At 34.7% G+C, this 15,203-nt stretch overlaps 2 protein-coding genes across 3 annotated transcripts in view; one reads left to right on the top strand and one right to left on the bottom strand.

Annotated features, from left to right (window-relative positions):
- Nucleotides 1–1,396, bottom strand: part of rb (adaptor related protein complex 3 subunit ruby) — a 28,215-nt gene extending 26,819 nt beyond the window's left edge. For both annotated transcript variants that reach the window (XM_089252788.1, XM_089252787.1), the window contains exon 1: nucleotides 1,247–1,396. The gene's annotated coding sequence lies outside the window, so the exon portion shown is untranslated. The remainder of the gene's footprint in view (nucleotides 1–1,246) is intronic.
- Nucleotides 1,397–1,632: 236 nt separating this feature from the next.
- fliI (FLII actin remodeling protein) overlaps nucleotides 1,633–15,203 on the top strand; it is a 38,266-nt gene continuing 24,695 nt past the window's right edge. Inside the window, exons 1-11 of the mRNA XM_089252842.1 lie at nucleotides 1,633–1,718; nucleotides 3,763–3,873; nucleotides 4,154–4,306; nucleotides 5,808–5,893; nucleotides 8,347–8,423; nucleotides 10,113–10,197; nucleotides 10,377–10,480; nucleotides 10,680–10,799; nucleotides 11,916–11,974; nucleotides 12,953–13,110; nucleotides 14,670–14,911. Of these exons, the coding sequence (XP_089108968.1) occupies nucleotides 1,656–1,718; nucleotides 3,763–3,873; nucleotides 4,154–4,306; nucleotides 5,808–5,893; nucleotides 8,347–8,423; nucleotides 10,113–10,197; nucleotides 10,377–10,480; nucleotides 10,680–10,799; nucleotides 11,916–11,974; nucleotides 12,953–13,110; nucleotides 14,670–14,911 (1,258 nt within the window). The 5' untranslated portion in view covers nucleotides 1,633–1,655. The remainder of the gene's footprint in view (nucleotides 1,719–3,762; nucleotides 3,874–4,153; nucleotides 4,307–5,807; nucleotides 5,894–8,346; nucleotides 8,424–10,112; nucleotides 10,198–10,376; nucleotides 10,481–10,679; nucleotides 10,800–11,915; nucleotides 11,975–12,952; nucleotides 13,111–14,669; nucleotides 14,912–15,203) is intronic.

The following is a 15,203-nucleotide window of genomic DNA, read 5'->3' on the forward strand; positions in this document are numbered from 1 at the left end:
GTGGTACTCCAATAGCTGCACCAGGAAGGGTACTGAGTTTACTCTATTTCCGTTAAAAATTATGAGAAAGGGGGTGCTAAAATAGATTTAGGGGGTGCATAAATTGAGATTTTGCTCAATTTCCATAAATTAAGCCCAGAGCCATCTCAGCAGCATTATATGCCCCCGGGAAAAACAAATTTTTCTGAGGCCTCACCTGCTGCCTGCCTATCAATTTCCAATTTGCATACTTACTCTCTCTCTCAAATTTTAACCAGATCAAATTGTCATAAGGCTTCTACGGCACTTACCTACCCGTAGCATCATAGGCCTCAGGAAAAATGCTTTTTCTGAACCCGTCCCCATAAAAATATCTGCTTATCATTTTACATATGAAAACTGCTAATGACTCCTTAAAATTTTTAAACAGATCTGATTGTTCATGAGACCCAAGGTCATGGGGTAAAAAGGATAGGGGCAACAAAATCATTTGAGTGCTTAGGGTCAGTTCTGTCTTAACGCATGAGCCCACCCGGGCACGGCCCAGGGACCCCAAGAGAAGAGGGGGCCTCAGAAAAAATTCTGCTTCTCATTTTTAAGATTTGGCCATGTAGGGTCTCAGAAAAATCACTTGGCCCAGGGACCCATAATGCTCTTAAGACGGCCCTGCTTAGGGCCTTTATATAGATTAATCCAGCCCTGCATGTGCTTTAGGTCAGTAGTCACTCTTTTAGTTGCTCATATGCTTGCAAAATATCTAAGTCACTCACTGATATAGTCCCTAGTCCCTCGCTATCTAGTCAGAGGTGGATTCATAGCTTTACCACCTGTGGGCTATACAATTTTCTTGCCCACTCATTCATAGAATTTGCCACTCCACCAAACGCACTGCTTGAGCTATAGCCCACTAAACCCTGCCCCCTTCTCTATGAATACGTCACTGGGTATATCAGTGGCAACGAACTGGAAAACCAACTTCAATCATCAAGCAACTAAAATTAAGGTCAGCTAATGAATTGTGTACACAGTGGCGTACGTGGGATTTTCCTCAACGTTCGGGGTGGGGGATAATGGTTCAAATTTTCTTTTCTTCCCGGTGAGATTACGTTTTTTACTACAAAAATAAAACATAATCTCGGCTATTGGGGGTGGGGGGGGGGGTTCAACCCCTTCTACTTTGCGAACGCCAATGCGTGTATGTACATCATTGGGGTTGAAATCACTGAGATAATAATCACGATAATGATAATAAAAATTGGCTTAATACCTTAATTATATCAGCGAGATTCTTTAAAACATTGCATTAAATGTCACCACGGCTTAAAGAGTTTTGACCCGTCATTACTATTATTATTATTTTAATTTATCGGCCACTGTGGGATGGTTCGTGTCTCTTTACACACCCTTAACATTATACAAGGCTTTGGCAGATAGGGTCATTTTCATGCTCCTGATATCAGAGAGAGAAAGTAACGTTGAATTTTGATAATTAAAATCCAAAAATTAGCAATCAAAAAATTTAAAAATAAATTATATATTTAAATGAAATTGAAGTACTTAAAAGTATTCTTTAAAAAAAAAGTCTTCATCAATGACTCGATCTTTTGTTCTTGATCGTTGGCAACACCAAAACAATAACAAAACAAATAAACAAACCCTTTATAGGTATTTCGGTCATGGCTGTCACAGGAGTGTTGCCTTTCGTGAGAGGAGTTGATTTCTCGCGAAATGACTTCCAGGTACACAAATTACTAGAGATATCTCCGAATTTATTGCTCGTGTTATTATATGTAGACAAATCTAAAACTGGATTATGTGTAGTGGTGAAGCCCATGACCCCCAGGGGACGGGGTTCCCATATATCGATTTCGTAGGTTCATTTTTTTAAGGTGTTGAGAAATTTGCATACATGTGTAAGGTTTCCCACAAACAAACTATTGACACGTCGCGAGCCACATTTCGCATTTTACTGAAACCACTCAGCTATACTTGACATTACCGAAGAGCTCGGGGGGGGGGGGCAGGGCATGCGTTGAAGACCCCACTGCCCGCAAACTCCCTCCCTCCTTTGCACGGTTATGCTCCTTTCCTCGGAGGTCTTTTTTAACACACATGCGTTGTATTTTTTTTGCTAAGAAAGTTTATTAGACATCAGTAATCATGTTTCCCGTGAAGACAAATTCCGCAAAGAAATGCAGTTATCAAATTGAATCAGTCATACCGAAGGCCCCTTAGAATGGATCTCTCATTAAATTCATGGTATAAAAATTAAAATGGGGTTGACAATTAGGCTTCCCTTCTCTCTATACTAGAGCTTCAGAGAGTCAGCCTCCCCTCTTCAGAGAAAGCTATGGTGATATCAATGTGTGAAATTTCACCCCAAATACATTCAATGGTAGATCGTGTTTAAACTGTGATTCTTTTTTTCTTTTTTTTTACTTTTCCGTTATAACCATTCATTTGGTTCATTTTTTATCATGGCAACCACTTATATATTCTGGCGCCATTTTTGTCTTATCAAATTTGCACTGACAGTTTGGCTCATCTTTCCTGGGACGTTTTCAGTTTCGTTGTCTCAAGCATCCACCTTTTGTTACTCTTCAGTTGAAACCGTATGGGGTTTTCCCTCCGACAATGTAGCTTATCTCTGTTGCAACCTTGAAGGTGTGGTTGATCCCCAATATGGTACACCTTTTTGTCGCCAAGTTGTTGATCATGGGTGGGAATAAAGAATTATTTGGAGTTTGCTAGTTGCCATCTTGGTCCATATCAGTTTTTCTCACAGTTATTTTTTTTTCTTTTTTTTTGTGCATTTTGCCACCCTCTTTTAATGTTGGAGAGTTTAAAAGATGATATTTGCATTGTTGTCCCCCTCTGGTGCAGCATCCATGGCACTAGACCCGCCTGATCCCCTCTAGTGGTAACCCTGTCAACTAATCGATTATTATAACATTACAGTATGAACATAATCATATATTTTGATATAATCATATATTTTTATATAATCAATTGTATAATTACCATAATCAATTACAGAACATATTGTTTTACATGTCACAGCCTTTGATCATGCAAGATTCCTGAGGTGTAGTGCAAGTCCCTTTGATGTATCAACTATGTTTGGATCCTCCAAAATAGTTGTTTTGTTGCTTGTCTGGTTCCAATTATAAGCAAGCTCATCAAACCACTCAAGAACAACACATGATGTCCATATTAAACATGAAATGTCCTATGATAGGGTATCCCAGTTCATGGGCTCGACTGGACACACGGCCCAGAGGCCTCAGTTCTATGGGTGTGCACATTGGTGTATGCAAAGGGGGGGGGGCTTTTGGGAGTTCTAACCCCCCCCCCCCCCAAGCCGAGATCATAGTGTTATTTTGCGGGGAAAAATGTAAAAACCCCACCCTTGAGAAGGAAAAAAATTTAAACCCCCCCCCCCTCTTGAGAAAATTCTGTGTATGCCTATGGGTGTGCAGGTGATTTTTGAGAATAATTACTAAACTGGCACTTTCATGCAAGATTTGTCAAGCTATGATAACGGTTTTTGGAATTTTTTCATTATTAAACCAAATAACGTGTCATATTTTCTTCCCCCATCCCCTCTATTCAAAATTGAACTTGTTTAAGTTAAATTTTGTTTATAGGATAGTTTTTTAATGTCAGAAATTAAATTTTCTAACAGTTTTTTTTTTTCCCAGAAATATTACATATTTTCATTTCTTAGAACTAAGATGCATTAAATGAGAGTAATATTATGAATGTTTAAAACATATTTTGTAGGAAGATTATTTTCCAAAAGCGGTTGCTGAGATGACTGGTCTGCGATGGCTGAAACTGAACAAAACCTGTATTGACTGGATTCCAGATGAGTTATGCAGTCTCCAAAAGCTGGTAAATTGAATATTTTCTTCATTCACTAGCTTGTTTATTTCTTTTATTACATTTTTAATGTAAAGCCTGCACGATAGATAAAGCAATGGTTGCTATAGAGTCTTTATTTTTATTGAATGAGCATTTTACTAAATTTTATTGTTTAATTTTTCATCTAGGAAACGCTATCTTTGACTCGAAATAATCTTGTAACGATACATGAAGAGGTTTCTACTTTGCCGTGCCTGCGTTATATCAACTGTCGTTACAATAAATTGAAATTGTTTAATTTTTCATCTAGGAAACGCTATCTTTGACTCGAAATAATCTTGTAACGATACATGGAGAGGTTTCTACTTTGCCGTGCCTGCGTTATATCAACTGTCGTTACAATAAATTGAAAAATTCTGGCATACCATCAGACATATTCGATCTAGAGGATCTCGCAGTTGTGGTATGCTTTCAATTACTGATTTTTAATTTTGAGATTTGGTCTTCTGTTATGTGGATTCTCTTTTATTTCCCTATAACTGTGTGTTAACCTCTATGGCAAATATCTGTGATTGAACCTCTCTAAGTTGATATCATTGTAACTGAAAGCACAATATTCAGCTAAATCAAAATACTGTAAAATAGCTTTATCAAATTTGTTCAGGGTGTACAAAATCACAAATTTTCTTTTACAATTACACTTTCCACGCTCATTGAACATAGCACTGGGCATAAAAAATATTCAGGGTCCACTTAAAGAAGTGTTATTTGCATTTCGCTCAAAGAGTTTATACCGAGTTTAAAAACTCGGTATAAACGAATATCTATACGTGTGAATCTGTTTCATACACTAAAATGCTATTTAGCTTCTCATACAATAGTGCTCTGAATCCCAAGTGTAATTTGTTCATAAAAGTTTCATGTATCGCTGCAAGAAATTGTAATTTCAGCACTTTTCCCCCATTCTTTATGATCATTTAAAATCTCTAACTTGCTTCTCAACCAATCAGAATAAACAAAAATTGGCATGGTACAATACCGGTGTATTTTCTCTCTCGTTAAAGAAGAAAAAGTTTCGTGCAACACAAACACATTTGCAGTATAATGATCACCAAGGCTAGGATTTTTATGCCCTAAAAACTGGCAGAATATGCTCTATAAAAAATTCATTTATGCCCTAAAAACTGAAAATATGCTGTAAAAACCTACAAGCACGCTTTTATAAATGGGCTGGTCATATTTTCCTCATGAAAAATACGAGAAATCACCAATCATTATAAAAATGTATGCCAAAGGTACACAAATAAAATTGCTAATAGGTGCTAATATCGTCGAAAAATCACCAATTATTTGTCTAAAACGATGTCAAAAGTAAGAAAAATTATGAATTATTGTTAAAATCACTAATTTTGGGGAATGAAGCTAGGGAAGGGAAAGCGCGGATCCCTCTTAATTTTTATGCTTAAATATGCTATATAATGCTCTAAAATATGAAAATATGCCTTAAATTACAGAGATCATGAAAAATTCCCTAAAATCATGAAAAAATGCTCTATCACATAAAAATAGTGAAATATTTAAAATGATGACTTGACTATTTATTTTCATCCCCAGAATATAGATAGTTACAGTAGTCTGATAGTATAGGCCAGTCATAGACAAACTCTAGCCTGTGAACTAAATACGACCTGCTTCGAGGTTCTATCCCGCCTGCAGCAGAATATGCATTGCTTTACTTCTAAGCATAAAAACTCCAATTACGAATCAATGTCCAAACATATCCAGCCCACTAAAATTTTTTCTTTTCATTTTTTGGCCTGCTCCTAAAAAGGTTTTCCCTTCACTGATGTAGGCCTATTCATTTTCCGTAAGAATTAAGTTATGGAAGTTATGAATTAACATTTTACTTTGCCAGAAGTAGCTGTATTGATTTGTGAATAACATAAGTTGTCTTATTTTTGTAGGATTTTAGCCACAATTGCTTGAAAGAAGTGCCTCGAGACTTGGAGCATGCTAAAGGATTACTAGTGTTGAACCTTAGCTTTAATATGTAAGTTGATTCGTCATTAACACTTATCCTCAATCTAGCCCTATATCATCTATGTATATAATCATAATAACCATGTGAATGCACTATCATTGAATGATTGCTTGATGCAATATAGGAATGATTGGAAAATGAGCCGTTGAGTGCAAGAATGGTGGTGTAAGTCAAAAAATGTGCTTTCAAGATAATTTGTCCTTTATGAGCAGTTCTGTAAAAAACTTTTGAGTTATTGAATGAAATACTGTTTCTTTTATTCACAGTCATGTCAGTACTGAACATGTCTAACTATTTAGGCACATTTCAGTGATACTCATTCATCATTGAATGAATATCATAGTAAATTGTCTTGCACCACCTTTGCAGAAAAAATTACCTGTGAAAAATGACACACCATTCATGCATGACTTACACCACTTTTGCATGTAATGAAATTTAATTTTTGTCAGTCTCGTTAAAAAAGGGCTTAAATAAAATTAGTTTTTTTGTAGTGTTTCATTATATTCATTTATTTTTTAAATAAGCGTCCATAAAGAGGAAAAAGTCTTCAATTAGGACTGGACAAATTGCATGCACCAGGTTGCCATGAGGACTAAAAAATTGGTATTAACGCCCAAAATTTTCCTTGAGTAGTTACTAAATTACACTCTGGAGCAGCACAAAATTTTTAGAATTTATAGCAGCATATCTGCGAACATGAAAGAGGAGTGATGTAAAAAGCCAAAAGAAGCGTTATTGTAGACCTTGTTCTTCAGGTAAAATAATTTTGCCACCTAGATTTTTTTGCAATTTGTCCGGCCCTGTCTTCAATCATGCCTTCTTTCGGGCAGGTCTAGGGGATGTTTCTGCAATTGCACTGTCTTCACTTTTGTCATCATCATAGTCAAGCAGTCTAATGTCATCCGTTTTAATAGAAGTTTTTAGAGCTACAATGAAGAGGTGATGGATGGGGGTTGTAAAAGAAAACAAATCCGTCTTTTTTTGTTTTTGGCTTTGGTAATGGGCCTTGTTGCGATATACAATGGTTGTTGCTTGATTTGTGCAAAAGATTGTGCAGATCCTTTTTGCAGGTGGCAGTCGGAGTGTGTGAAACTTCTCTAGATCATTTTTTGTATATTTATAGTGCATAACGTGGGCAGTTCTGTCTGAATTTCATCCAACTCATCTTGAGCCATCTTACTGACTTATTACCTTTACATATTTCCTTTCTTAATCCAACTGTGCTTTTGGTTTTAAGTCTTGCTGGCGCATTATTTGCTCATGGAAACTATTCTTCTTCCGGGTGGAGTGGATAGTTTCAAACCATTCAGAAGGTGTGTAATGCACTTTATTTCTTTCTGCAATTTCAATGTTTCCAAAGTATTAGTTGTTCCTCATAAAACTGTAGCCTGATACAAAATATTTGTGATCAACTATCACAATAATATTATTTGTGCCCATGACAATTTTCTTCTATGTTAAAGCTAATTTTTTAAATTATGATTTTGTCCAGTGCAACTGTCACTGAGCGCTACTAGGTGTGTTTTTACTGCTTCTTCTAGTTCAAGATGCTTTGTGAGACAAGAATCTATTTCCTGAGACTCCTTGAAACAATCGTCTCATCCCACACATACATCCAGGCCTTATCTCGTGCCTCATTGATTCCCCCACTTGGGATAGGACTTACACTTTTTGCACAAAACATTTTCATCATTTCATTTGCTGCTAATTAACTTTTACTGCAATGTGGCGATAGCCATACAGTCAAACCATGTGTGCACACAACAGATTGAAGGTAAAGCTACCCACGTATGGTATTAGTCATGATTTCACAAAAAATGACTTGCACCACTCCACTCTTGCACCCAGCGGCTGAAATGGTATATGATAAAAGTACAAATGCATTTGGAAGCAGTCTCATCTGCATCATTTTAACTCTACACAAACCTTGAAGGAATATTTTTTGTAGAAGAAAGTGATGTGTGTGTGTAATTATTCTGTGATCACATCAGTTTGCATTTGTACATTTTTTTTTACTGAATTTAATCATTTAAGTTTTTGTTTCCCACTGACACAAGAACTTTGATTTATTTTAACCTTAGTTATATCGTGCATGTCAGGAGAAAGAAAACAAAGAGATATAATGAATTATATGACTTATCTACATTCTAATTTTACTTGAATTTTCATCAGTGTGTCTGAGGCTCAAAATACCTGAATACGAATTTCAATGAGGGGCAACCAGATCAGGCTTTTACAAAAATCATCCGAGTCATTGTGTTTTTATAATTGTCCATTTCTGTTGTAATTTCAAGCATCCAATGATCTATTATAGTGTTTGTTGATGGAAAATTCCATTCAAAGATTGAAAAAACTGATAGGAAAAAAACAAATCATCAAATGTCATCCATGTTGATAAAAAATTGGAATCTGGTGTAATCAAAACTGTTTGTAAGAACTGTTTGAAATCTTTGTTTCAGGATAGAGAATATACCCAATCAGTTGTTTGTGAATCTCACCGATTTGCTGCATCTTGATCTAAGTGATAACAAATTAGGTAAGAATATTTTTTCTCGTTGTGTAATTATGCAATTCTGACTGCAGTTCTTTTTGTACAAACGAAAAAATATGTTTAGCAAAAAATTAATGTCTTTATTTTATTATTATTTGAAACATACACTTAACACTGATTGACACTAATTCTAAAATAAAATTAAACAAAAACAACGCTATGCCAATATCTAATACATTACTATAAAGGGTGTCTGGAAAATATTGGGATGAACATTTATGGGAGATAAATCTATGGTGTTTAATCAGAACATGATATCTCCAAAAGTGGCTTTCTGATCTATAACGCCTCCTAATTGTAACTAATTAAAAAGGAAATACATGCACAAATACGTAGGTACGGCTAAACAACATGCTGATGTATGATATTTTCATTTGTATTTGCATGTATGCTTTATTTTTGATTTTTAAATGATAGTGAAAATGCTTCTATATCAAAAATGTCATTTTGGAATTATCATGTGCTGACCAAACACCACAGAAATATCATCTAAAAGAAATGAGATTTGCATAAGGAACTCGTATCCACTCATACAAACAGAAACGTTACCATTTCCTCATTCGAGCACAAGTCGCCCTGCACCTTGAGGCTTAGCTGAGCTACTCAATATCCATGTACACACTTAGTAGTCAAAAATAGAGCACAAAATTGAAAAAAGAAAATTTCGGAGAACCTGCAAATTCTTTTTTGCTTAGGTGATCTGTAAATTTGCCGCAAGACTCTTAAGTCATCTGTAATAATGCCACAGCTCTCTCGCTTAAATAATCTAGAGTCACTTAACCACTGGTTATTATTAAAATTAAAGTTAAATTAATCACTGGTCACTTAAGTGATCTGTAAATATGCTGCGAACTGCGTGTGTGATCTGAAACTGTGCCACAAATCACTCATCATCTTTAAGTATGCTGCGGGTCACTTAAGCGATGTGGAAAAATGTACTGCAGGCCATTTAAGTAATGTAGAACTTCACAGTGAATCACAAGTGATCTGTAAATGTGCCGCTAAGCTCATATTCACAAAATTAGGGTTTGAGATGTCAGGCCTCATCATATTATTCTCAGGGCCATATTAGGCCCATGGGTCATGAGTTGAACACATGTCTTGTGGCCATGTTTACATCCAAATGATTGAAATCTACATAATCGTAATTCCTAAATGCAATTTTTACAGGGTATTTAATGAAAAAGTTTATCAAGTGCTTGCGAGCATAATATCTACATGAGCATTGAGCATTTCTGCTTCAGAGAGCACCAGGTTGAAAATGACGACTTTAAATAGCATTTGCCTCCCCTCAACATTTATTCCAATATTTTTGAAACGCCCTGTGTATTGGTGTATGAGTAATTTTAAAATACTTTTCTGCTAAAAGAGATCTGTATCATCATGTATATAACCATCATATATTTATTGTTTTATGTTTATCATGGTAACAATAAGGTTATAAGTGATTATAGCTTGTTTAACAAGAGTGATTAAAAGCATGAGATAAATGGTGAAAAGTTTGAATCTGAATTTCAACAATGTGAAAATTGTTCCTGTTTCAGTGATATGAACCAGCATATCACTTATTGCCATGATATAAATTCAAATATGATATCTTAAATTTATTTTCCATTTAGTGACACTTTCTAATGATGTTTTGTGATCTCAAACGAGTTTGAAAATTATTTCCAGAATCATTACCACCGCAGATGAGGAGACTCGTTAATCTCTTGACTCTGAAACTAAACAACAACCCTCTTGGTCATAACCAACTTAGGTCAGTATTTTTCTTTGTATTAAAATTGCCAGGCATTCACTTCTTATTTTTACAGATTTTGCAATCTGGAAATTTGCATTATAATTTAAATATAACATTATCAAAGTTATATTTAGTTTAGTTTTCTTTTGTGTGAAAAAAAAATCATCAACATTTGATTATTTCTTTCCCCTTTTCAGGCAACTTCCTGCTTTAGTGTCGTTACAGACCCTACATATGGCAAACACTCAACGAAATATTACAAATATACCAACATCATTGGACAGCTTAGTGAATCTCCAAGGTAAGCTTGATACATGTGACAGACAGAATTACAATATTAATATCGTTTGCATTCAAATATATCAAACAGTTGAAAAAAAATCTTTTTTGGTATTATAATGATGCAATTATGAAACTTTTTTTCATCAGAAATTGTCAAATTGAATTTTTTCCAATTTCAAACTTAAATCAAGTTTTCAGTTCTAATTGATTATTTTCAGATGTTGATCTCTCTGAAAATGCTTTGCCGAAAGTGCCAGATGCTGTGTATACTCTCCCTAATCTGAAAAGGTTAAATCTAAGTGACAATTGTATCATCGATGTTGCATCAGATATTGGAGGTAACAATCTGAAATTTTCAATTTATTCATCTTCATTAATGATGAATGGCAAGGTTTAATTTTTTTCTGTAACTGTTTTTTGGCTTTATTTTTTAATTCTGTTGATGCTATTGTTATGTACTATGCATACTCCTGCGTATAAAATACTAATAGGATTGTGTTGCATTTCAATAGCTTGGACTGATGTTCTGTTAATTCAAATAAAAATTTTATGCTGGCTGCATTTATTCATATACTCTGTTAAGCATAAATATTATTTTGCAATGAATGTTTTGTATAAATTTATTCATGTAATTAGATGCAGTGTAACCTTCTAATACATACCTCAATGTATTTTACTACCTATAAGCAGACACTCCCCCTTCAGCAGACAAAATTATTTTCATGTGAGGGTGTCTATTAGCAAGATGGTTTTACTTGCTGTTCACATTGCTATTCATTGAGCATTGCCATGGTAAATCAGACTTCCACATACAATCAATGACAATCAAGTTTGTATTTCGAAAATGAACATTTCATTTTCATTGAGCCAGAATGATATTATGGTAAAACTTTCACTTTTTTGCTGCTCCACCTGAACAGTTTGATATCACAAAATATATGATAGGACAGGGTTTTTCAAACACCTCGCACACTGGTGTGCCCTAAGAGGATCATAGGTGTGCTGTGACAATTTTCGAAAGAAATTGACTGAATTATTTCTAACGGGGTTCAAACATCATTTTATTATTTTTGTTTCACTAATTTTTGTAGTAATAAAAGTCAGCTTTCAGGAAAAAACTTAACAAAATGAACATTTTTATACTAAACTTTTATGAAAAAAAAAACTATTGCTATTAAATAGTGGGCGTATGGTCACTCTTGGTGTTTAGCAACATCATTGCAAAAAAGTGAGAGATTATAAAGTAAACATGCAACTGAAACTAACCATGATTGCCACAGCTACTAGTTAATTAAATTAAGACCCAAATGTATTTGAAAAAGAGGTAAGCATTAAAATTTCCATGCTATTTCTAGATTGTGAAATCAAATTTGTATATTGGGTTTTTAACTCTGAACTTTATAATTTTTCAAAAAATTTAAAATGAATCATATTTTCTGAATTTATATTTCCAGATGTATGGAAAAATCTAGTGACACTTAATCTCTCCAGAAACAAGTTAAAAGCTTTACCTGTGAGTTTTTTTTCTGTATATACTTATGCTTGTAGTAAATACACATGAAACATTTCACTGTTTGTTTAACTACACATTAAATACAAAGGATATACCGCTATGCTCTACAGGTTCCAAGACTTATTTTATGATGGAAGAATGAATACAGATAGAACCTGTTTATTTGGTGTTGCCTTTGAAGAACTGCCCTGTGCAATTATGAGTTTTTGCCATTGTTCATACAAAGATGTAAATGCGGATTGCAAGTCTTTTTTGTTATATCTTCCACTGCCTTTGTGTACTCTCTTCATTTTTCAGAATCTGAGAATTGCCCCTCAATAAAAATCTTCGTCTGAGGAAAAAGGGGAAAATGTCACATGGGGCAAGATCTGGGGAGGAATAAGCTAGTTGTTGAAGTATTGGAATGTGATGTTTTGACATCTAAATCTTACACCAGGAGGGACCCGTGAGCCCTTAAACGTCTGTATTTGAAGATGCAAGCAACCAGATCTTTGAAAGGCCAAGTCATGGGTGTTCTATGACAATGTGCCAGCTCATAGGTCCCTCCTCTTGTCAGATTACCTGTCAAAGCATCACATTCCGATACTTTTATGACCATCTATTCTCCCCCCCCCCCCCCATCTCGCTCCATGTTACTCTTTCCTCAGATAAAGAATTTAGCTTTAAGGGCAATGATTCTCGGGTTTCAAAAAATAGAGTGACGAAGGCACTAAAGGATGTAACAAAAAGTGCTTGCAATCCACATTTACATCTTTGTATGAACAATGACAAAAATGCATAATCACACAGAGTAGTTACTTCAAAGGAAACATCAAATAAACAAGTTCTATCTATATTCATTCTTCCATAATAAGGTAAGTCTCAGAACTTTTTGAATGTAAGTAGTATGTATGTATGACAAAAATAGTTGCCAAGAAAATTGTTCATATGAATCCAATATATCAAAGCCAGTTGTTGATTGTGGTTTTTTTTTTTCAGGCATCTATTTGTAAACTGACAAAGTTACGTAGATTGTATATCAATGACAATACACTCGATTTCGAAGGTATACCTTCTGGGATTGGGAAGCTGTATAACTTGGAAGTTTTTATGGCATCAAATAATAACTTGGAAATGATCCCTGAAGGAGTCGTTAGGTGATTGATAATTTATTTGTCTGAGATTTAAGTATGTTGTTTTTAAGTATGATACTCTTTGATTGTGCAATAAGAAAATTCTCTTCATTGATTGTGCAATAAGAAAATTCTCTTCATTGATTGTGCAATAAGAAAATTCTCTTCATTGATTGTGCAATAAGAAAATTCTCTTCATTGATTGTGCAATAAGAAAATTCTCTTCATTGATTGTGCAATAAGAAAATTCTCTTCATTGATTGTGCAATAGGAAAATTCTCTTCATTGATCATCATTTCTTATTCAATAAATGTTTTGTTTAATACTGTATCTTTATGTATGTAAAAATTTTCAATGGACTGAAGAACCAGTCAGGACCTTGGCTCTGTCTCGCTAGGGATATCAGTTATTTACTCAGTTGCATTGGGCCATGCTGGGGGAAATTTTCAAGGAACTGAATAGAATTATATGTATAAGGGATATATATATATATATCATTATGGATGAAATCTAATAGAATGTACGTTATCACTGAGAAAAATTCTCTCTGGATCAGAGTATTATCATTCATGCAAGATTATTGCTATAGATTATAAGGTTGTATGAGACAGCTTTAGAAGTTTAAATTTCAATTTTAGTGAAGAGATTTTTTTTTTGTTATCTATCAGAATCTCAACAGCTGCATTTCTCAAGTGAAGTTTTCAAACATTGTTTACAGTTTCTATGAAAAATACTGTATAAATGAACAGCAGTGGCAAACACCAGTTCTTTTAATTTTTCCGAGAATCCCATGCACAATAAATGTTCTCTAGAACGGGGCTAGTATTTCAAGGGCTGTGCAAGATTGAAAAGCACTGCTCTACTGTCTTGTCCCTTCTCTCCAGAGAGAGAAGTGCCTTCAACATGGTACTTACATGGCATGAATATTCAGACATTTGCTATTTTCACTTCAAAATATGGAAGACAGATTGCTACACCAGTGTAACATGGAACAAGCATTAGCCTGACAATATCAATACGTTAAGACCACACACATATACAAACACACAACACACTCCTACCTATACTAATTCATTTGAAATTTCTCGGCAAAATGTTTACAAAGTGCATGCAGAGTTAAGTAGACAGTAATCTGCTATCCAGCAGAAGGCCAAGATCAGATTCAGTGTTTTGGTTTAAAAGTAGTGTCCTGCTCTGTTTTGGTTCATTGAGTTGCTACTGCACTCTATGTGTAATTCCTTTCAATAAAAAATAGAGAGAAATATTTGAAGAAATAATTCTTGTTATTTTTTTCTGAATAATTGCAGCCATACAATCAGATGCAGATCTGAAGGTGACATGTGAGATTGTCCCTCTCAAGAGCAGAATGATATGGAAGAAAATAGTAGTCTGTCTTATACAATATAGGACCATCTGACAAACCTAGAAAATAAATTGTCCCTCCAAACACATTGCCCTAGATCAGCATCTGATCATAGTGAATATTAATGTATGAATGGAGTACTTTTCAAAAAAAATTTTGATATGAATTATTACTCGCTCTGTTGTATTTAACTTTGAAAACTTGCATATTCTCTCTCTAGGTGTGGGAGATTAAAGAAATTGGTCTTGGCCAATAACCGTCTCATAACACTTCCTGAAGCAATTCATTTACTAACAGACCTAGAAGTTCTGGATCTTCATGGCAACCCAGATCTGATCATGCCCCCGAAACCTACCGAGATGCAAAGAGGCAGTGGAATGGAATTTTATAACATAGATTTCTCCTTGAGCACTCAGTTAAGGCTTGCTGGAGGCACTGCTAATACTCCTGCTGTTGCGCCGAGTAAGACATTTTTTCCCCCTCTCTATGTTACTTGTTTTCTTTTTCCAGTCCTCTAGATCATTTTGAATTGTAAGTTTTGTATGTTTATGTACTGTGAGACTACCTTAAATAAATTTCCTCTGACAGATGATTATGAAAATATTATTACCGAATGTTTGCGACATCTAGAACTAATTTTGAGGTCTCTGTTATAATTTCAAATTCAGGGGAAATTTTATTTTAAGTGTTTTTTAGGGTCTCACACAGGCACTGAGTAAGTTATACATGAATTGTGGTTTTCAATCAGATGTAT

The sequence above is a fragment of the Pholcus phalangioides genome, unplaced genomic scaffold (genome assembly GCF_987345545.1).
Source record: "Pholcus phalangioides strain wild (caught in Gottingen) unplaced genomic scaffold, Ppha-v1.0 ptg000031l_1, whole genome shotgun sequence".
In the NCBI taxonomy this organism is placed as follows: Eukaryota; Metazoa; Arthropoda; class Arachnida; order Araneae; family Pholcidae; genus Pholcus; species Pholcus phalangioides.